Raw genomic sequence first — 23,207 nt, 5'->3', positions numbered from 1 at the left:
TTGGGAGAACCAAACGTAACACCTGTCCACGTTTGATGTTTCCCCAGTTCCACCTCCCCCATTTTCTCTAAGATATTTCCTCCCAACCAATCAGATGATCTCTCCACGATTCCCTGTAACGGCAGTATTACCATTAAAAAAGTTCGATCATAAATTCCTTCTGTGTTACTCTTGTTTTTCGAAGAATCCTTCTGGGTTACTCAGCTTATAATACTTAGAAGTATTGGAAGTAAGTGTTGGAAAGGTAACCCGCGGAGACCAGAGGAAAAAAGTTGGAGAAAAGATCCAAAAAATTCACAATCTGAGAACGAAAGAAAACGATTGCAGACGCGGAAAGCAATACCCATTACTAAAAAACCCAATTTAATACCAAGAGAAAATGAAAGCTAGTTCGATTCCATGGTTGTGGTTGGGAAATTTCCATGGAAGTTTGAAATTTTCATGCTAAATCACAGCTTATAGCCGCCTTCTTTGATTTCCTGTGCTTATTACCTGTGATACCAGGAAAGTTTCCCTTCCTGACTTCTTCCCAAGTCCCACCATTCATCATTGTTGTGAATAAGTCTAAGCTGTATCAAAAGTCTAGAACCCACTTTCCCAGTTTCCCTGCCCTTTATATCTTCCTCCTTTCTCACTCTTCCTTCACTGCAACCTTTTCTTCTAGCTTCAGAGCAACAAAAAATCCTATCTTTCCCAGTTTCCTTCACTGCAACAAAAAATCCTTTCTTTCTCTTCTTCTTTCGTTTCAATCTTCCACGCAAAAGTAACAATCTTCAAGTGTACACGAAGATGGGTCTCTCTAGTTTCATGGTGGTTGTTCTGATGTTGGGTTTGTTGATGGGTTCTTCTATTGCTCAGGCGCCTGGACCAGCTCCCAAAGTTGCTCCCGTAGCCGCTCCGCCATCTCACACTCCTACTTCCGCTCCCACTCCAGCGGTTTCACCCCCGGCACGGTCACCTTCGCCTGCACCTTCCGTGGCTACACCAACACACGCTCCATCTCCTGCTCCCGCATCATCTCCGAAAACTTCTCCCGCTCCCACTCCCACTCCCACTCCCACTTCCACTCCCACTCCCACTCCCACTCCCGTGTCGAAATCGCCTGCGGTGGCTCCATCTCCAAGTACTCCAAGCGCCGCCTCACCTCCCACGCCACCTGTCTCTTCTTCTGGTTCACCTTCACCGAGCTCTGGAACGACTCCTCCTTCTCCTCCTTCTTCAGGCGCTCATGGTTCACTCACCAGAGTTGCAGTTCTGGGTTCTGCCTTTTTCGGCACCTTCGCTTTGGCCTTGTTGATCTAAGCTTCCATTATCATTCATTTCCTCGTTAGGATTTCATTTCTTACACTTTTTTGTTCTTCTTTCTCTCTTATGTTCATCCTTTTTATTTTTTTCAACTTTTTTGTTTGTGATCTTGTTGTGTTTACTCGTGGATGGACACGGTGACGATGATTCATTTGAGTTGATTCATTTTTGTATTTGTACTCACTATTGGGGGATAATCAGTGTGGCCTGGTATTGATCTTGAGATTTGATGGTTATGGTTGTGGATGTATCACATTGTATAGTGAAATCATATTAATAAAGCAAATTTCCCCCCGACCCAGTATATAATTTGGCTTTTGAGTTTTGAGTTCGAAGCATTCTTCTTGAAATTTCTTGAGTTTGATTAGATTTTGTTTTTCATCAACTGAAATTGAGATGATTAACGCCCAAAAAATATTTATTGTGGCTGAGACAAATTTACAGTTTGAATCTTCAATCATGGAAATTGCTCTGGAGCAGCACCTTTGTGTTCCTTTGTAGGAAGACACAGTTCGTATTCGTAGGACCTGTTCCACCCAGTGGCAGCAAATGTTTCATTTTTACTATTTATTGGGTCCCTAATTTATTTTTAACGAGAGGCAGGAGCAGGAAAGCCCTCAGCTTCAATTGAGAGAGAGAGAGCGAGATCGATGAGGGAAGAGGAGGTCCCTCTATTAGAAGAGGGAAGAAATTCTGTGATCCAAAGGATCTGGGTGGAATCGAAGCGGATATGGCAGATCGCAGGTCCTGCTATTTTCAGCCGTGTAGCCTTGTACGCCATGACTTTAATAAGTCAAGCATTTGCCGGACACTTGGGGAATCTCGATCTGGCTGCAATCTCCATTGCTTCTACTGTAATCATCTCCATCAGTTTTGGATTCTTGGTACTGTTATTCTTCATTTCCCATTTTCCTTCACTAGATTTCTCCTTTATCCCTTTAGATCTATGGCTTCTGAATTGATGAAAACAGAGGATTTGTTCAGTTAGGTATGGCAAGCGCGTTGGAGACTCTGTGTGGTCAAGCTTACGGGGCCAAGCAGTACCACATGTTAGGGATTTATCTGCAACGTTCGTGGGTTGTTCTGTTTCTCTTTGCGATCCTGCTCTTGCCTATCTTCGTCTTCGCCACTCCCATCTTGAAACTTACTGGGCAGACTACAGAAGTTGCAGAGAGATCGGGAAAGGTTGCTCTTTGGCTGATTCCACTTCACTTTTCCTTTGTGTTTCAGTTCACGCTTCAGAGGTTTCTTCAGTGCCAGCTTAAGACCGCTGTAACTGCGTGGGTCTCAGGGTTTGCTTTTGTCTTCCATGTGTTTGTTAGTTGGCTCTTCGTCTCTAAGCTTAAGGTCGGCATAGTTGGAACTGCAATTATTCTGGATCTCTCATGGTGGTTTACAGTTCTCGGACTTTTTGTCTATACTGTTTGTGGAGAATGTGGTCTCACATGGACTGGCTTCTCTTCCCAAGCCTTTAATGGGCTTTGGCAGTTTCTCAAACTCTCCACAGCTTCTGGGATCTTGTTATGGTAGGATTGCTCCATCTCTGTATCTAAAGAAACCAGAGCATTTTGGATCTGAAAGTTTTGATAAATGATTTGTGAATTGCAGCTTGGAGAATGTTTATTATAGAATGTTGATCATAGTTAGTGGGTATTTGGTGAAAAATGATGTAGCAGTAGCTGCCCTTTCCATCTGGTTAGGACCATCTCCTCTTCCTGAACAGTTGGAATTTTTATTCTAAACAATTAGTTTATCTCCTTTTTCCTTACAATTTCTTGTTATACTCTGGATGTTTATGTTGTTTTGCAGCATGACGATCTTTGGCTGCGAATCCATGATCCCTCTGGGGTTCTTAGCTGCAACTGGGTAAACTCTCTCTCTCTCTCTCTCTCTCTCTCAAAAAAAAAAAAAGTGTACCCAGCACACGAGCGCCAATGCTCGGGAGGGTCATGATGTAGAGTCTAGGTCCTCTTCATCTGCCGGGAGGCAATGAGATGACTGGGGGTGCATTTCAGGGTCCTCCTAACGATTGGATCATCACTATCACTCTCTGTTCACCGCAGAGGATTTGAGTCCCACATTGGACTGTCGGGAGGACCCAATCGTTGGGCACATTGGAGAAGATCCTGACTCTATAAGTACGTTGCCTTATCCTTTGCGAACAGGAGTGTAGATCAGGTTCTCATACGAGAACCATTCTCATACGGGCTGATCCACACAGATGGAATCTACTAGAGAGTTGATTGTTGAGTAGATTCCATTTGTGTAGATTAGTCCCGTACGAGGACTTGATCCACTCTCTATGAAAATGTTGTATTTTCATTCGGACCTATAATCACTAAATCGCAATAGAACAACTTTACCATTGCACCAAAGTCTGCCCTCCCCCTCACACACAACATTTTTAGTTTTATACTTTCCTTGAGGCTCCGTTTGATTGTAATGGGAATTTCAAGGGAAGGAAAATGAAATTTTCATACTTTAAAAAGAAATGTTTTTAATTATTACTCCATATGATTGTATAAATTATTTAATTTTTGTAACCATATTTAGTGATATTGTATTTTACATGTAATTTTTATTTTACGTATTATACCAAAGGGTTTTGGATGCAAAGTAAAGTACAATTTTATAACCAAATATGGAATGATTTGAAATTAATGCTAAAGTCACATGGTAATGATTACATATGTTTATTTTTTAAATATGAAAATTGTACTTCCCTTTCTTTTTACCATCCTTTTTATTCCCTTTACAACCAAACATTGCTGGAATTCTTTTGTTTTTTGTGCAATGGAAAGCACAGCCATAGTCAGCTTTCCAAGAAGCAAAGTGCTTTCTTCTTCAAAGACTAATGAGATGAGATGAAAGACTTGGATTATGAGAGAAACAAAAAGAGGACTTGACTTGGATGCAGCTTCGTCTCTCTCATTTCCGCCATTATGGATCGTCGGAGAGACTCCTTCAAAGTTGATTGGATCTTTCCCAAGGCCCAAGTGGCCACCGACCATAGAAAATCAAAGAAAAGGTCCCTTTCTCTTTCAGTCCTCTTGCGTAGAACGACCGTTATTGCACCGCTATTGTACCATATGCTACCATACTACAATGGCGAACATCTGTTATTGTAGTTAACAGCCGTTAATATTTTTCAAAAAAAAAAAAAGACAGCCGTTAGATTTCATTATGCTTGTCGGGGCAAGCAGCCATTAGTGATTTCATTATACTTGTTAGGACAAATTCTATTCATGAGAGTCTCTTGCACCAGTCATGGGGGCTTGCAATGATACGGTGTCCTTGCATGGGGTGCACATTGTATGTGTGCACAAGAGCCTCCACCGGATCCGCCTCCTCTCCATAGGGGGCATTGCTCAAATAGTATAGGGATCTGCACATCCGATTAGAACTGCTTGGGTTTGGGTTTTAAACCTCTCATGGATGGATTTTTGGGTGAAAAGATATTAACAGTTGGATCATCCAAATACACATATGAAATGCACAAGCCTATGGACACTATCTGGGCGATGCTTTCTATGAAGAGGACCCGTGACCTTCACGGATGGTAAATACTTGCCTTAGGATGTTTTAAAATATTTAAATTATCAACCATTGTTGAATGGAATTGAAGCTTTTAAAAATAGAGGATCAAAACAAAAGAACAGGTGAAAATTGATAGAAAATTCCAATGCATTGACCCCAATATTTTCCACATGGCAGAAACTAGTGGGATGAATAGAAAGGCCTTTATATGGGAAAAGATCCTCTCTAATTATTTGGGAATCGTATTCCTTTGGGTGATGAGGTTGTGTGTGGTTGAGCTTTAAGCTCATTGAGAGGCTGCTAGTTTCTTTGAGGCTCTAGGGTAACTCCAGGGATGGTAGTTCCACTCGCTGGCTACTTGATAGGCCCATCGTATTGAAAATCATAGTAGCTAGTGTTGTATTATTTAATCAAAAAGGAAAAAAAAGGGGTTGTAATATCATGATAAGTGTGGTCTAATGGGTTTCCTTTGTTGGCTCCTAAGTGGGTCTTACCTGGCCTAGTGAGCACCTGTACTAAAAAAAGGAAAAGAAAAAGAAAAAAAGTTCAATGCTTACTTCCCCCCTCTTTAAATAGTTGTTTGAAGGTTGGTGTACTGGTAGGGGTGTCAGTTTGAGATGGCGAGCTCTACTGCACCTTGAGCCTTACAACTATGTTTAATTGCAAGGGAAACTAAAGTGAAAGGAAGGGAAATGAAAGATTTTAAACCTAAAAAATGAGATTTTTGTATTCATTAATAAGCATGGTTACTTAAACTGCTTATTATTATTATTATTATTATTATTATTATTATTATTATTATTATTATTATTATTATTATTATTATTATTATTATTATTTTTCATATTTAGTAGTAAAGAATAATGATACTTTTTAAATGTAGTATTTATTTATTTTTTTTGGAAAAATATATTTTAGTTTGTATATGAAGTGAAGTGTAATTTAATAACTAAATATGAAACGATTTGGAATTATTGATGTAAATCATGTAAAGGATAATGATTACAAAACTTTTCTTTTTTAACTTCGAATAAATTTCACTTCCCTCCCTTTTAAATTCCCTTGCAATCAAACCGAGCTGACAGGACCTTGGCTGATGAACTGGGCCGGGCCTGGTCTGAGGACCAAGCTTGTTTAAACCAAGGTTGGCTGGGTTAGATGGGTTGAGCCTGACAGGATTGGCTTGTGTTTAATTAAGGAGATCTTGGGTAAGGCTGGATTTTTAGAGTTGCCCAGGTTGGGGTCTGGGCATTGAGGGTTATTTTTAAGTTCATGCTTTGGGCTGTCACCAAAGGGTCGTTAAAAGCCAGTAGGGCTTGAGGGTTTACATGGGGTTTATTTCAGAAATTGCATCTCTTTGTTTTCCCATAGATGGTTAGCGACAGGGTTTATTAGGTTACAAGAATTCTTCATAAACATAGAGTTGCATGGGAAGAGAGTAATCATTTTCTCCATTATTAATAAAACTTCTCTCATCTCTTTGTGGGCATAGATACCTTGCCAAATCATGTATATCCTTGTGTGATTTGTTTTTTTTCTTTCTATTTTATTGTATTTTTTCCGGTTCCGTTTTTACATGGGTTAGATCAGTGTCAAACCCAGCCCAGCCCAGCCCAGCCCATCTCAGCCCATCCTAGCCTGGTTAAATGGAACTAAATTTGGGCCTTTGCCATCTGATCTTCTGGACAATTTGGGCCTTTGATATCTGTACCCATCCACAATTGCGGCTACATAAGTTGGGCCAGAAGCCCAGTTTAAAACGCACAAGTTGGGAAGGAAATATACGTTCCCTGTACTTCTTGTCACGTCATGGAACACATAAAGGACCAGGTTTCCATTCACCGTGGCTCATCGCGACCGCAGAGAGTAGGGGGGATCCGGTCCTTTCTCAATCCAATCATCCAATTCTTGTCCAATTTTTTTCTGTACATGTGACATGTATATATTTTCAAATTCCAAACGTAGTGGAAGTTTTTCGGAATTTAAATCCATTTTAACCCCTCAAATGCCTCAAACTTTCATAATCGTTGGATTTTGAAAATGTACATGTATTACGTGTTTAGAGAGAATTGGATGAGAATTGAATGATTAAAAATTGGAGAGGAATAGAATCGAATCCCAATAATGGGGGAGAGAGGCGGGAGAAAAGGGGGGTCACATCTGAACGGTCGCATCGTTCAGCCACCAGTAAAGAAAAACTTTGTCGTAAAACCAAAGGACTAACAGTTCCATGGTTTACTGACTTTTTTTTCTTGTGTAAAATGCATAGTGTGCGGGTAGCAAACGAGCTTGGAGCAGGGAACTCTAAGGGTGCAAAGTTTGCAGCCATAGTGTAGGCGGCGACATCCCTGGTGGTTGCTCTTTTCTTCTTTATAATGATCATGGCTTTCCACAATAGGATTGCACTGTTCTTTAGCTCCAATCTTGCAGTCATCAAAGCAGTCAATGGGCTATCAGTACTATTGACAGTCACCATTCTCCTCAATTGCATTCAACCAGTTCTCTCTGGTGAGGCAACCTGACTGATCTTTCAATGAAATTGAAATTCGAGTATGTTATATTTGGCTTATATAAACATTGGAAGCTACTACTTGATTGGAGTTCCTTTGGGAATTCTGCTTGGATGGGTCTTCAACTCTGGTATTGTGGTATGTTAATATTGTCATAGTTAAAACAGTTGAGAGAACACTACTCTACTCTTTGATCATTCCCTTCAATATTTTAGGGTTTCCTTCCTTCCAAACAAGTGAACCAACCACATTCCTTTTCCTCTTGGCGATGATATTTGAACAGGGAATCTGGATTGGGATGATTGGTGGCACTGTGGTTCAAACCTTAATATTGATCTTCCTCACAGTGAGATGCAATTGGGAAGGCGAGGTAAAGGATTCACTATAAGCTATGTTTGGTTGCCAAGAAAGGAAGAAAAAGAAAAAATTCAAAAAATTTTGAATTTAAAGAAAAATATATATACAAAAATCAATGATAACATCATCATGATTTTTTTTTTTCTCTCTATTCTCTATTACAACCAAACATAATCTGAAGAATTTTGATAATATCTACATTTTTTTTTTCCTATCTGAAAACGATCTCTCTTTGTGGTTATGATTCACAGGCCCAGAAAGCGATCAGTCAGATGGGAAAAAACGAAGGCTTTCAAATAATGATATGAAGACAAATTCCATTACCTATTCATGTAGAGGTTTTGGTTTACATATTAAGTGTGATTATGAGGGGAGAGGGGAGAGGGGCTAAGCCAAGATTAAAGTTCAGGCTCAGCCTAGGGTTTTCTACTATTTTCTTGTTGGGTTCGGAAGGATAGGGTAGTCCAACCCAAATGCCCACCATAGATAGAAATTCAATATATATTTCAGCTCCAAGATGGTTTCCTTTATATTAGTTAAGGGGAACGAAAACAACACTTAATGACTTTTGGTAAATCATCTAGTTTCATTTGTTTGCTGTAATCATGTCTTGATTCAAGATTCATCGAAAGAAATCCTACTTACAGTCATTGATAAGAATTAAGAGGTCAGTTTTCATTTGAAGTAATTATTTAGACCGACTGATTTTATGTAGATAATAAGACATGCCGCCCATTCCAGAAAAACTAGTGGGTGACAAGCACTTGGAAAAGGGGGATGTGGGGGCAGGGGGACAGGGGGACAGGGAAGGTGGGGGTCTTTTCTTAAACGAGGTGGGGGAGGGGGAGGGACTAGTAATGATTTAAGATATAATTCAATCTTACTTCTATAATCTCAATTATGAATCAATAATCAACCAATAAAGTAGAAATGTGTCCATGCCTTAACCTATGATGCCCGATAACCTCAACTGCTAATAATGATGCATGGTCTTACAATTGGCCCCTCCAAAATAGACTGGCCCGACTGCTTGACACCCCTTTCTACCTCCAATAATATTCACTAGATTCAACAGATTCAAGGAAAGATTATAGTTTAGGAAAAGACTAAGAAGACTTTCTAATTTCCTTTCCCTAGTAGTGAATTGTCTACTGAATGAGTATTGAATTTGACTAATTCAATGACATGCATTGTATGGCTTTCTCATATCAGTATATTAAAATAAATTAGAAACAGTATAGACACATGTAAAGCAAAGTTGATATTTTAATTTAAATTATAATATTAGAAAAGTCAAACAATTAAAAAAAAGAAGAAGAGTATAGTGAGGTCGATACATTATTTACTATATGTTATCAGATTTTGTTTGGGTCAAGTGAGAGTTCCCTTAGAAAAGAAGTTCTCCCAACAAATTTTATTATGATATATTGATTACGTCACCAGCTACTCATCTAGTAGCCTAATGAATATTGTGCCAGTTAGTTGTATGAAGCACAGAGAAATGAAAAAAAAAAAAAAATTTAAATGATTTCATGGATACAGATGCAACAGAAAATTCTAACGCGTATTGAATTCTATAGTTGAGGTTAGCCACAAAATATGACATGTGACAATTTAAGTAGACTATCCATTGATGATAATGTAGTAAACAACGATTTAATTTATTTTTTCGGCATATGTCAAATATCTTTCGTGAACAAGTCGATGCAAAGGTCTTCTATTCATATGTCAAGTTTTTCCACTAATTTTCATGTGATAAAAGAGAGCTTCGAAAGTAAACTCGGATGTCCTAAGTTCTTCTCCCATTAGGCACATCTTGGGCCACTCACACGAGGTATTTAGTGTTCTTCATTGTTTTCAGTGAAAGTTGAATGGTTTTCATTTAACCCTGGTATGACCCGGTTCATGCGGTTGTGGGGTCAGTATGGACCCGCGGGCCTAGTCAGGCTGAAGACTTGGATACCCGTTGTTAATAAAAAAAAAAAAAAGAGAGAGAGAACTTTGACAAAATCCAAGACCATGGAGAGTGTATAGTAATTGATTAAATTTGATTAGAAATGTTTAACATATAGTCAATCCAAGATATGTCCTCTCTATTGGATTGCCAATATCGCTACATCCTCATCCATGCGGCACAATGAGGATGCGGGTCCTACTGAGAGGCCTATTAACATGTCAATAAGCTTTTGTCCTATAATATGTATAGACTGGCGGCGGGCTCTCTGAAGGCAATGTGGTCGTGAGCCAGCATAGGGCCCAATGGCAACACATGTGAAAGCATTAATAGAAACGAGATTTTCATCTTTCGTGGAGGGTGAAGCGGTCATTTTACCCCCTTTTGGTCGAAGCTAGGTAATCTTAGCTGACCACTTTCAAGAAATTATGGTTTGAAAACTTAATTATACAAAGATGTAGCCAATTGAGAGTGACCGATCATCTCATTGGTGCATTGATATTAGTGCTACCCCATCACAATTTAGCCAGTTTTAACCTCTAGGGTTGCATGCCATAGTACTGTGATCCATATGGGCATGCTCTTCAAATCACCTAAGCCCTTACAAAGGAGGCTGGGGTATTTGATTAAAGGGCGAGAGAATGCCATCTAGTTGTGGGCCTTCGCACCCACCAGACACAAGGAGCATTAAATGACCACATTCCCCTCAGGGTTTGATGCCTAGCTAGGTGTGCCCTCCCACTAGCTCTGCATTGGTACACGAACTAGGTGATCAGTTATCGTTCTTTTCTCTTTGATTGAATTAATCTCTAAAAATAGACGTAAGACTAAACTGCAATGATCAAAATGGACGTATCATTTTTCCAAACTCCACCCCCCAACCCCAATCCCAATCCGAACCCAAAGATTTCTTCTTTCAATGGTTATCTAAATGGGGTTTGTTTGCTAGTGACCATAGCAACACAAGTTCTGACCAATCGAAGCTTGGGTCTCTATTGCATGATTTGGCGATTGAAAGAGAGACGCAATTGATAACCTAGTTTTGAGAATCACATTAAGTATTACCCCAAACCAATCAGCGTATTAAGTGGAGTTAGTGTAACCCCCAAACAACCATTTTCCTTCAAATGGGAAGAGTCTCAGCTATTCTGTCTTCCTAAGTTGTGCATTTGTATTAGTAAACAAACATTACTTATTTTTGTGGAAACCAAATGCATGAAGCAGATGTCTAGATTAGACATTAATGATGCCCCAAGAACAACCAGTCTAATATTCATACCTACTAGTCATAACATTTGCAAGCTGCTGTGACCATTTATAATATGAAACCACTGAGCACTGTTTGGAGAATTATGAGTCTTCCATCATTTCAACTTTAGACCCAAACCACTTCAAATGGTGTCCTATTCCTTCATATATAGCCACAGATGATACAATCAATCAACTGGACTTGTATCCTCTTGGTATGATACTGATAGTTTGAAAAAAGGTATTTTGGCCTACCAAGATGGAGAGGGAAAATGTTGTGATCTATTAGTTTGGATTCATTTACAATTCAAACCAATAATTGATTGCATGAAGATACAAAGAACATTTCACTTTCTGTGGAGAAAAGGTTTTATTGTTACTAATGATCAAGGGAAGAATTATCTTCTTCGCGAATGGCTATTTCTTCCACATGGATAGAAGACTACTAGTTTGGCCATTATAACTGGGGAAAGCTACCTACGAATGAATGAAGGTTTCTTTTGCTCTATTACGATTTGGTGGTTGTAAATTCGAATAAGGAGGATTCAATCTTTGCACAAAAAGATGTACATATGCCCCTCTCTAGGTCATGCAGTAGTAGCTAGGACCCTCGTGCACTCGATAAGTCCCCCCCCCCCCCTTTTTTTTTCCTCTTTTTTTAAATGATACTTCGAATCGAACAGAAACCAAAATGGCCCATCCATTAGTAAACCATTCTGAATCTCAGGTTTGAACTGATTAGCTTATTGGTCCCGTTTGGTCCTAAAACCCTTAGGGCCAAAACAGCTAAGGAACTGACCCTAGTAGTTACTATCGGACTGATTTATAACCACTTAAGGGAGACAAGCGCAACCTTTAGAGATGAAGAGAAAAATTAGGGAAAAATGACACCCCACCCCTGTGAAACCCAAAAACCCCATATTTCATGCTCAGGTGTGCCCATTCGTTGGTTCCCACACCATTTACCAATACCTTCACTAAATTCATTTTAAAAGTTTCATTTGTTTTCACCATCTACTGAAGAAGGATATCTTCATTGATTGATGGAGAAACATTTATTCTAATTCTCAAGTTGTTTTTTCCCACTCATTTTAAAAAGGATGTACTTGGTGCACGAGGCTCCCGCGTATACGAGGTCTTGATAAAAGGGTGCGAGATCTACGCAACCTTACCCCAAAAATGTCAAAAGATTATTTCGACTACTTAATCATCAAGTCACATCATTCATAGCTTACGCTTGACCATTTTAATCCATTTCTACCAAATGAAGATGAAAGGCTAAGCTATTATAACAATCTAGATGTGCCTGCATGCGAGTCCGAAGTATACATTTTCTGGTGGAGGAATGATCTGTTTTGAGGAAATCAAATATATATTCAATGCATTGCCTTGATGAGGCCACACCAATAGAATGTGCTACTAATACACGAGAGTTTTACCTGACCATGAAATGGCATAATCCTTTTTTCAACCCCGTCCCCCCGGATTTGGATCCTCTCCATAGAGTGATCCCACGGCTGGGAGGACCTAGGCACATGTCTTGAGGTCACTCCAACCGTGGTATCACTCTATTGTCCATGGGCTCTATGGAGAGGAATCCTATCCACTTCTCCTCAAACCTTACCATTCCCCCCCCACCACCTAAAAAAAAAAAAAAAAGGAAAAAGAAAAGAAAAAGGCATAATCCTTTTGTATGTACATGTAAACTTTAATTGACATACTCTTATTAAGAAAAGGAAAGAGGAATCCTGTTGGTTTGGTGTAAGGAAGAAGACACAGTCCTTGAAAATAAGTAGCAGGTTTTTTTTTTTAGTCCCTCTTTATTTTAGGGAATATGTTTACTAGATGTTCCCTACTCCATATCGGCAGGAATTTTATTTCCTTAAGGCTATGTTTGTTAACCGAGAAAAGAAAAAAATAATAATAATACAAAAGACATAATTACACAATAATTTTTTTGTGTCTATTTTTCTCCTCAAATTGTGAGAAAATTTTCATTTTTTTTTCTTTTCTTGGCTACCAAATATAGCCTAAGAAAAAATATGGCATGTCACCATATCTTCAACACATTCTTTTATAACCATCCTTAGATGTCTGAGTGCCAATCCTTTGCCCTTGATCATAATACTTTTACATCATGCTATTAGTAAATTAACTACCTAGTTATCTCTATGTATGTATTGGTGGGTTCAACTATTTACCTTAAAAAAAAAAAAAAATGGAGGTTTCTCCCTGAGATATTAGGGGTTTAAGTAGAGATAACTCCTTAAGTATATGAAGGAGTTAAGGATATGAACAAATCAAATGTGAGACTATAGTTCTAGAACTCCCAGACTCTCAACACACCTCTTCACGTATAGCTCTAAAATGTAGACATATTTAGGGAAGATAATAAAGAAACATGGGCTCTGATCATCATGTTAGAGAGTCCAACTCAAAATCTAAAAGTTTTAAGTGGAGATAACTCCTTGAGTATAATACACTGAAGACCTAAAAAATCCTTTTAGGTGGAGATAGCTCTTCAGTTATAGATTATAATTCTCCAACTCTCAACATTTATTATATGGAGAAAAGAACCCATGACATTAGCTGAAATCCAAAACTGCAAGTGAACACCCTCCTCGTGACCCAGATTACTGTAACACCTCATATTTATAGGTTTTCCGTAATACCCCCTCTAGTGCTTGAAACTACACATGAATGTCGAAGAGAATCCTCTCCCTTTATTATATGGGGAAAGGATTGCTACTGTGTCATACTCTCCTATGCCCTCTCATAGGGCGTTGTGAAATGATATAGATGCCTCTATCCCTAGGTGGATACTCTTGTACACTCCCTTATTGACCCAAGCCATGTGACCAGATATCAATCCCCAACCGTTACTATATATACAATCTCAACAGTGATTTCATAATTAATATTTTCTCTAGATTGTTCTGTTTCGCTTTTAAAGAATTTCTTTCTTAAAATTATTGACCTAACCATATATCAATCCAATTAATCTCTTACACCAAATCTTGGCCTAATATAGTAAATTGTATAAGATTGTTGATTGTTGATTGTTGACAAGAAAAAAAAAAAAAATCAATTTTTCTATAGGAGATCCCATTCAAACTTAAGAAAAGCTCAAACAAAAGAAGGACCAAGCTTTCAGTCACTTAAAATGAGGCTCCTGGAGTCAAAAGGGTATTCCTAACTTTGTACAACATGAGGGGAGTCATCATGATACCATAATAATGAGATTCTCTTCATCCATGGTTATAGATGAACCTTGGAACTTCTCCAACAAACAAAATACCTTTCCAAGGGATGCATTGCAGCTTTTTAAGCGTTTATAGCTTTGTCATTAATTATGGGGAAAATGGTGGCCATACACAACGCCGGCATCATGCGCTCTATTAGGCTGTATCTCTTCAATGACTCTCTTTCTACCCTAAACATGTGGACACTGTATATATAAATTGTGTAAACTGTAAAGTCCTCCGGAGGACTAAATACAGATACATCTAATAAATATGGATATAAATTAGACTCATAATTTCAATCATTTGTTTACATTCTTGACTTGTTATTTAAGTTTTTACTATTAGTTGAATATCTATTCGAATCGGATTGATAATAGTTCAAATTACTCGATCCTTAAATAGATAAACAAGTGAATCAAATTCAAAATTTCGACTATCCATTTAAAATCATTTATTTCCGTCCCTTGAGGTCCCAATCACTTGCCCTTGATCTTGAGGAAAAAAAAAAAATTCAGTGAACCTGTCAATCGTGGAACTACCACACAAATGGACGCCCACATGTGAAACCCACCCCATTGATCATGGGACATCATATAACTCAATTCCAATACGCTTTCTTTGAAGAACCTTCCAGAATTTTAATGGCATTTCTTCACTCCTACCAAAGGTGATAACATAAATAACAGTAGAGGATCCATAAGTCAGTCTCTCTCTCTCTCTCTCATAGTCTCATACCATGGAGAGCAGCAACGGAAACACAGGGGATGAGGTGGTTCCTTTGTTGCAGAGAAACCCATCAATAAAAGAGAATGAAAGTGGTAGTGATAATCATCAAGAGAAAGAATTCACTCTATGGAGGAGGGTTTGGAATGAATCAAAGCTTCTATGGCTCATCGTGGGTCCATCCATCTTCAGCCGTGTCTCCTCCTTCTCCATGAATGTCATTACCCAAGCCTTCGCCGGCCACCTCGGCGATCTCGACCTCGCTGCCTTCTCCATTGCCAATAACGTCATTGTTGGTTTCAACTTCGGTCTTTTGGTATCTCCTCTGTTCTGCTCTGTTTTGCTCCAATTATTTTTAAAATTTTTTATTTATTTATTTTTGATTCTATCTCTGATCTGGGTTTTGTTTGTTTTGTGGATTAATTAGTTAGGGATGGCTAGCGCATTGGAGACACTATGTGGGCAAGCATTTGGGGCTAAGAAGTATCACATGTTGGGAGTCTATATGCAAAGATCATGGATTGTTCTGTTCCTCTGCTCTGTTCTGCTGCTACCCATGTATGTTTTCGCCACTCCCATTCTGAAATGGATGGGACAACCGTCAGATGTGGCGGAGCTTTCGGGTCTAGTGGCGTTGTGGCTCATCCCTCTCCACTTCAGCTTTGCTTTCCAATTTCCTTTGCAGAGGTTCTTGCAAAGCCAGCTTAAGACTCTTGTGATCGCTTGGGTGTCTCTGGTGGGTTTGATAGTTCATATCTTTGTGAGTTGGCTCTTTGTGTATGGACTGAAGCTAGGCTTGTTTGGAGCTGCAGTTACTCTGAACTTCTCTTGGTGGGTTTTGGTTTTTGGATTGTTGGGTTACACTGTTTGGGGTGGTTGTCCTCTTACTTGGACTGGTTTCTCATTTCAAGCCTTCTCTGGACTTTGGGAGTTCCTCAAGCTCTCTGCAGCTTCTGGGGTCATGCTCTGGTAAGCCAATATCTACTCCTCGTACTCTTTGATGACAGTTTTGGATTTCTTAACTCTTTGTGTCCTATTTCTTTGGCAGCTTAGAGAATTGGTACTATAGGATTTTACTATTGATGACAGGAAATCTCAAGAATGCTAAGATTGCAGTAGATGCTTTGTCCATTTGGTATGTTCCAACTTCCAACAAGTCAAATCATTTTATTTATTACTTAATTGTTCTGTTTTGAAGTTGAGAAAGAAGCGATTGATTAATTCCTTAACTTTGGCAGTATGACCATTAATGGGTGGGAGATGATGATTCCATTGGCGTTCTTCGCAGCAACTGGGTATGATTTCTTCTTACCTTTTCAGTTTTGTTCAGTTTTGTTCTTCTTTTAGAGAGAGAGAGAGAGAGAGAGGGGAAACCAAAGCGGAAGGAATTATGAATTGTGGGGGAGCTAATACAGTACTTTTCTTCATGCAAGTTTTTATTCAAATTAAAAATGAACAAGAGAATATTACCTTGTTGGCATGCCTGTAAGGCGGAGTAGCATAATTTTTTTGACCTTGTTATGTCTGGGTGTTTCTTGTGCCAGTAGGGTAGTGTTCTTTCTCCCACTAAATTTTAGAGAGAAAAAAAAATTTATTTAAGCATTTTTTTTTTAATATAGAAAATTTAAACATTTTAATCTTGATAAGTTAGTGTATTATTCTACTTAGAATGATGATTGTTGGATAGCTAGTACATGACTAGGATTAGCGACATATTGAATTTCGAAGCTAGCGAATTGAATCAAATTCTCATCCATCTATTAATTTTACATATGAACATAAGACAATTTTGATTAATTTTGTCGTGATTAAACAAAAGTAATCAATCCTTGGAAACCAATATTGGGAAGGAAATTATAGAATGAGGCTAATTTTTTCTATAATAAAAAATAGAAAAATAACAATAGCAATACCCATAGAAGGGAGATAAATATGGGTGGAGAATGATTAGTTTTGTTCATAAGAAATTATGGGGCAGGCCATTTTGACTAGTTTTTCCCTAATTAGACCCAAAAAAAGAAAAATAATCTCATTGAAATTTATACTAGGAAGAAATATATAGAACAAAGTTAACTCTTTCTATTGGAGAACCAAATAAATAACTGATATGGAGGGAGACAATAGGGATGGAGGTTAACCAATCCTCAAGGAATTATGGAATTATGGGGTAGGCCAACATGTCCAAACTTGGGAAAAGAATTATTGAATAAACTAACTTTATTAGATAAGCCAAGATTAAAATTGAAGGGAGACAACATTAAGTAGAGGTTAATCAATCATTTCTCAAGAAAGTGGGAAAAAAAAATTAGAGATGAGAACATTTATTCGACTGTAGGTTGGAAACCAAACGGTGCTTTAATGGTTGACCACTTGTGAACCCAAATTAATATAGATAAGCTTAAAGTGGGGTCGAGGAGTTAAGAGGCCAAAAACATTTGAAATCTATATTGTACGTTGGAGAGGTCAATTTGTACTTTTCTATCATCTCATGTGATTCATTTCTATCTACTTGCGTATGTTCTCCTTTTGTCCACGACAACTCTGTGAACTTTAGACAAATGTAGGCTAAGGCACTGGGCAGTATGCCATCTGTATACTATTACTCAATTTTTTTGGTTCATTTATGGGCACATGCCAAGTGGTGCACAGTGATTATTGCATATCCTCTCGTGTAATGTGGTGTAAGGTTATTCTCAGAAAAAAAAAAAACATTTCTCTAATTTTATTATATGGTGTGTACCATCTCGTTTTTCAGATAGATCATGAATTAGGGATTTAAAAATCAAATTGATGATGATTGGCGGTTTCGATTCAACTCTGTTCAATCCATGAAAATATTTTTTTTTTTTTTTTTGTTGAGCTCAATCCATGAATTGAGTCAATTGGGTTTGTTGGGATTCCATAGGGTTGTTAAAGTAATAATTTGAGTAAATGAGTTGGTCTGATATGAAGACTTATAGACTTAGATAGTCTCTCTGATGACTAGTTTTTAAGTTCAAGAATTTGGCAAATTCCATATTGGAAAGTGCTTGAACCGTTGGGCACCTTAATGGAAAGTTTTAAGAATGAGTTCTACTCAAGTCCGATCCTTGATAGGTTTGATCTAGGATGATTTTAATTTGAGTTGTTTGAGAGATTTAAATTTAATGTGTGTCATGCATAGATGTTAGATCTATAATAAGATATTTCTGTTTTTCATAGATAACTTTATGAGTAGAGCCACTTTTTCTGGATTATTTAAAAGAATTAGGAGTGTTCATAAGTTAGGTTGAATCATAAACTCGAACGTCTTAAGTACAAAACCCCAATACCCTCACTTTGATTCATTCATAACTTAGTCACAAGTCAATTGGCCACTGCAGTTGAAATTAACTATTGCAATCAATGCGATAGCCACCTAACAGTTAGGGAGATTAGTTGGGTCAATGTATTCGGATGGTCCCCAAAAAAATCGGCAATTTTGACCTAATTTGAATTGAATAGGATCTTGAGTCAATAGGTCGCCGTCCATGGAACACCTGAATTTCTTTTTCATACAATATTCCAATTTTGTAGAGTTCGAAAGCTGAATATATATATATATATATAGAGAGAGAGAGAGAGACAGAGAGAGAGAGTCTGCATGTGTCAGCTTTTTCTTTACCCACATGGAATGATGAAATTACTTATAGGATCACATCACCTTGGATGAAGAGATTCTCTCTTCACCTGGATAAAAAAAAATTCAATCATTTTTTCTTCGTCTAGTAATTACTGATTTTACCATGTGGTTGAACTATATGAAGGATTATCTATTTTCTCATGTAGAGTGTCTGATGGGCCCAAAGTCTAATATGTTATCTACATCATTACTTATTCATAGATTATATTTTAAATTAACTTATCTTTTTCAAGTGTTAAGGAAATGTTCTAAATTTACTTATAATTTAAAAAAAAAAAAAGAAAAAATAGAAAATAATTATATGATAGATCATACAATTGAGATGAAACACCATATTTAATATATAGCTTATTACCCTATTTGTCTAATGGTTAGATTGATTAAATCATTCTTTTAAATGACATAATAAATTGTTCGCCGCATTGAAATATCTCCCAACCATTGGTGTAGGAAACATTTTTCTCCCTCTTTTTTTTTTCGGTATTTTAAGTGATGGCAGATTTAATGGCGGATGTTGGGTATATTAGTATGTATTTGCTTTTGATTTAAAATGATCATAGTTGGTAACAAGTAGTTTTTTTGTGTTTATATGATTGCCAAATTCACTATAGGGTGAGGGTAGCAAACGAGCTTGGAGCAGGCAATGGGAAAGGAGCTAAGTTTGCAACAATTGTATCGGTGGCAACCTCCACATTTATCGGTCTCATATTTTGTGCCCTAATTATGATATTCCACAGCAAGTTTTCGATCATCTTTACATCCAGCAAAGATGTAATTGCTGCAGTCGATAAGTTGTCCATTCTCTTAGCCTTCACCATCCTCCTTAATAGTGTGCAACCGGTTCTCTCCGGTGAGTGTTTCCCTCATCCCATTTATATTTATAGTTGGATAGCTTGATCATCACCATTATGTACCTAGTTTCACATTGGCGTACCAATACTAAAATCCTTATGGGTGCCTCATTCTGATAATTGGGCAAAACATATATTCAGAAAGAGCGTTCTTGTTGTCACCAAATGGTGAAATGAGATGTTATAACCTTCTTTTGATTGGCTACATATCATATAATTCCCAAAAATCATTAAATGTATGAGTAAAAAATGATCTTTAAATAATCTAAAAATGATTTTTAATTTTTTCATTATTCAAAATTTCAAGTAGAAATGTAAAATGGCATGATTTACCGTCATTGGAGAAAAAGTGTATACTAAAACCCAAAAAATAAAGAAAAAATATTAAAGTTACAATTTTTTTTGCTAAACTACGTTACGACAAGATTCTTTTCGTTGTGAAAAAGACTTAGATTTCTCTAAGCAGGTAGCTTGGAAAGGAATTTCTAAGTGATACTGAATATTTGTTACATGATAATTCGGGTGGAATCAACTTGGAGATTCTATTCCAAGCCTACCCACTTATAGGAATTTTCCACAAAAGAGGAAATGGAGAAATCCTCACAAATTTCTTGGCCTTTGAGGCCATTGATTAATTTAAAAGTATTGATCACAAATTAATTATTAACTGTATTATAGGAGTTGCTGTTGGATCGGGATGGCAAGCATTTGTGGCCTTCATAAATTTGGGTTGCTATTACATCATTGGGCTTCCTTTGGGATGTTTATTGGGATGGCTTTTTAATCTTGGAGCCAAGGTATGTTTTCCATATCTTTAGTATAATGGAGTTCTGTTTTCATCTTGTATAATTTATTATTATTATTAGTATTATTATTATTTTGGAGTGGGGGTGGGTGGTGCAGCTAATTGGTGTAGAGTGCAGTACAGCACTTCATCCGAGAGGTCTTAGGTTTGAGATTCTATCACATATCTAGTCCCCCATCTTTGAAAAAAAAAATTCTTGGTAGCCTCATAATTGCAATGCGCCAATTTGATTATGGCCTAAATATGGTGGATTTATTTTATTATCTAGGTTATCATTTAACCATTTAAGACTAGTAATTAACATTTCCATTTATAATTTATGATGTTTGAAAAATATTTGACAATTATTTAAATAATCTAGAAGAATATTTTTTAGAGGATAGGTTATATGATTGAGATAGATTACTAAATCTTAATAATAATAAAAAAAAAATATATTACTAAAAACTTTATTTGAGACACATATATGACATCTTCGATTCATCTAGTGATCAACCTATCAAGTATGCTCTTCACATGATTCAAATAATTGACACGTGTGGAATGTATGTCTAAGAAACCTATTTGAGAACATTATTGGCAAATCGGGTTTTGATTAGGAAAACTATGCCAAGTTTGGTCAAAAGATTAGAAACCTAGTCAAGAGTCATGGAGACTCATCCTGTATTAAAAAATGACAAGACTGTGACTAAATTATACCGAGTCATTCAACACTTGTTTGTTTTTCCCAAGTCACAACAAAACGGCTGATTCTTGTTAAAAGTTTAAGTAGGTATTTCTAAATAGTTTTGAACCAAAATATATTCTAATAATGTTAAATGTTCAATGACTGAAGTCTTTTGTATTGAATCTAGTGACTATTGAGTGTATACATTTAAATTTTAATTAAAAAAACATGATTCATGATCATGGTGTCTCCAAGTCGGATCTTATCACTTTTATCCAAAAGACAATGAATGATCAGCTTCATACAAAAATTTGAAAAACAACACTTTTATTCTATCTTGTCTTATTTAATTTATTTATTTGGATTGCTTGAGAAAGACTATGGAAATAAGAGGGAAAAATTTGATATGACTTGTCTGGTTTTCTGTGACTCGCTCCGACTCGCTAGGATTTAAAGAGTTGAGTCAAGTCACAAAACCTGATTTTCCAACAATGCTTGAGAAAACAAATTTTGACATTTTCTTATGATTGCTTGGGTTTATTATTTGGTTTCATCTAATGTTGAGAAATAATTGTAAAAAACAGGGAATTTGGATGGGAATGATTGGTGGGACTGGCATCCAAACTTTGATATTGGCCATCATCACCATTTGTTGCGACTGGGAAAATGAGGTAAGGTTAACTTCCATATGTTTTTATGTATCTCTAGTTTGAGGTGACATTCCTAGCTCAAACAGAGGCACTGTTGAGCAGGGCCTAGGCCAAACAACATCTTTCCCTACAGTAGCCCATTTATTAAATAGGGCATATGATGTAAAGCTGATACCTATGAATGTCATATGAATGATGTCCTATGAATGAGAAAGGCCGATGGCTTAGGGCTGGGGATCGGGATCCTCCGTGAAGCGATATAGTGTGTACTGTAGATTCAAGTGTTGGGAGCACCTTAGGTGTGTGTCCATGTCTTGGCCTGCATGTTTGAGGGCCCTCAACCCTTAGATCTGCGCTACAGTCGCATTATAGAGGAGCCCGATCCGAGGGCTAGACTGTCTGGGAGCAAGCAGGAAGAGGCCCATTTTTTTTTTTGGTCCTGGGCTGGGTTAAACTTGAAGTCCTGGGCTCTTGGTCTAACCATTTGTTTTTTGGCTATTTCATTATTTACAGGCCAGGAAAGCAACCTTGAAGGTAAAGAAGTGGGCGAAAGAGGATGATGGTTCAGATGATGAAAATCAAATCACAGAGAAATGAATTCTGAACTAACTACCACTTCATCAATCTATTAATTAGCAATGAAGGGAATCCAGAATTTACAAGTGTGAGTTTTCGGTGATTATTGGGCATCATCCTCCAAATTTGCAGAGATAAGCCTCCATGAGATCCATTAGTGTAGCACCAGCTGCCGCTGAAGTGTATCAACTCAACAATTGCCACGCTGACGATGAAGCATAAGTAATTTCTTTCTTTAATGGGACTGCAAAAAAATTTTTGAGGGGTTTGAAAGGGTTAATTAATTAATAGTGATAGTGGTTTTCTTTGAGGTTGGAGGTTTGCAAAGATTTAGCTTGGAAACAAAACAAAGGGTGATTCAAGAAATTGAAAGCTTGATTCTTTGGTTATTGAAGTTTGTTTTATTCATCGTTTTAAGTATCTCCGATACCGATACGATATCTTTTGATACATATCTTAAATTTAGTTGATCGATACGATACACACCGATACGATACATGAAATTTTTAAAATCCTTTCGTATCAATATATATCCTACAATACATATCGATATGCATCAATACACCACCAATACACATCGATACGATATGATATGCCTCGATACGACTCTATGGAAAATATAAAATTGAGGTAAAATGTATATTTCGGTATGTATTGGTACGTATCGGTATGTATCGATCGGTACGTATCGGTATATATCGGCATGTATCGGTGAATATCGGTATATATCGATACGTATTGGTGAATATCGATATGTATCAGTGAGTATCGATACATACCGATACAGTGCGCTATGGTCATATAATGGTCAAGATGGGTAATTTTTCAGAAAACACGAATTTTTGAAGGGTTTTTGTTCCAAAGTTGCTGTCAGCTATATTTCTCTCTAACTAAAGTGGAAATCAAGGTTGGGAACAAGGATTTTACATTTATGGGACAACTACAAACATTGAATTCTTAGTACGATACCTTCAATTTAGTGTTTATGCATAATACATGTTATCAATAGCTTTTTTTAACAAATTCTTTATGCAAAAGTATTCAAAAAAATATTTCCTATCCATTTATGTGTGTATCTTTAGTGTATCTTAGTGTATCTCCGATACGATGCGATACCC

The 23,207-nt window shown here is 37.3% G+C and overlaps 2 protein-coding genes and 1 pseudogene across 2 annotated transcripts; all 3 read left to right on the top strand.

Moving 5' to 3' along the window:
* The first annotated feature begins 226 nt into the window (after nt 1-226).
* On the top strand, nt 227-1,609 carry LOC122068525 (classical arabinogalactan protein 10-like). The gene has a single exon (XM_042632417.1). It carries the CDS (start codon nt 790-792, stop codon nt 1,300-1,302), a length of 513 nt encoding a protein of 170 aa, XP_042488351.1. The 5' UTR covers nt 227-789; the 3' UTR covers nt 1,303-1,609.
* A 140-nt stretch (nt 1,610-1,749) lies between these two features.
* On the top strand, nt 1,750-8,369 carry LOC122068524 (annotated as a pseudogene).
* A 6,426-nt stretch (nt 8,370-14,795) lies between these two features.
* Nucleotides 14,796-22,478, top strand: LOC122068514 (protein DETOXIFICATION 27-like). Its single transcript, XM_042632387.1, has 8 exons — nt 14,796-15,195; nt 15,307-15,848; nt 15,928-16,014; nt 16,118-16,174; nt 19,152-19,390; nt 20,070-20,188; nt 21,448-21,534; nt 22,027-22,478. The coding sequence occupies exons 1-8, from the start codon at nt 14,893-14,895 to the stop codon at nt 22,108-22,110; spliced, it is 1,518 nt and encodes a 505-aa protein (XP_042488321.1). The 5' UTR covers nt 14,796-14,892; the 3' UTR covers nt 22,111-22,478.
* Nucleotides 22,479-23,207: the final 729 nt, after the last annotated feature.

Source organism: Macadamia integrifolia, unplaced genomic scaffold, assembly GCF_013358625.1.
Source record: "Macadamia integrifolia cultivar HAES 741 unplaced genomic scaffold, SCU_Mint_v3 scaffold404, whole genome shotgun sequence".
Lineage (NCBI taxonomy): Eukaryota > Viridiplantae > Streptophyta > Magnoliopsida > Proteales > Proteaceae > Macadamia > Macadamia integrifolia.
Note: the sequence above shows the minus strand (reverse complement) of the source record. Positions and strands in the feature narration are given on the sequence as shown.

Excerpts from the sequence above, each read along its gene's own strand:
- LOC122068514 (XM_042632387.1), top strand. The coding sequence starts at position 14,893 with ATGGAGAGCAGCAACGGAAACACAGGGGATGAGGTGGTTCCTTTGTTG. Across the intron at positions 20,189-21,447 it reads TTTTTAATCTTGGAGCCAAG|GGAATTTGGATGGGAATGAT; the intron begins GTATGTTTTCCA and ends TGTAAAAAACAG. Across the intron at positions 21,535-22,026 it reads GTTGCGACTGGGAAAATGAG|GCCAGGAAAGCAACCTTGAA; the intron begins GTAAGGTTAACT and ends CATTATTTACAG.
- LOC122068525 (XM_042632417.1), top strand. The coding sequence starts at position 790 with ATGGGTCTCTCTAGTTTCATGGTGGTTGTTCTGATGTTGGGTTTGTTG.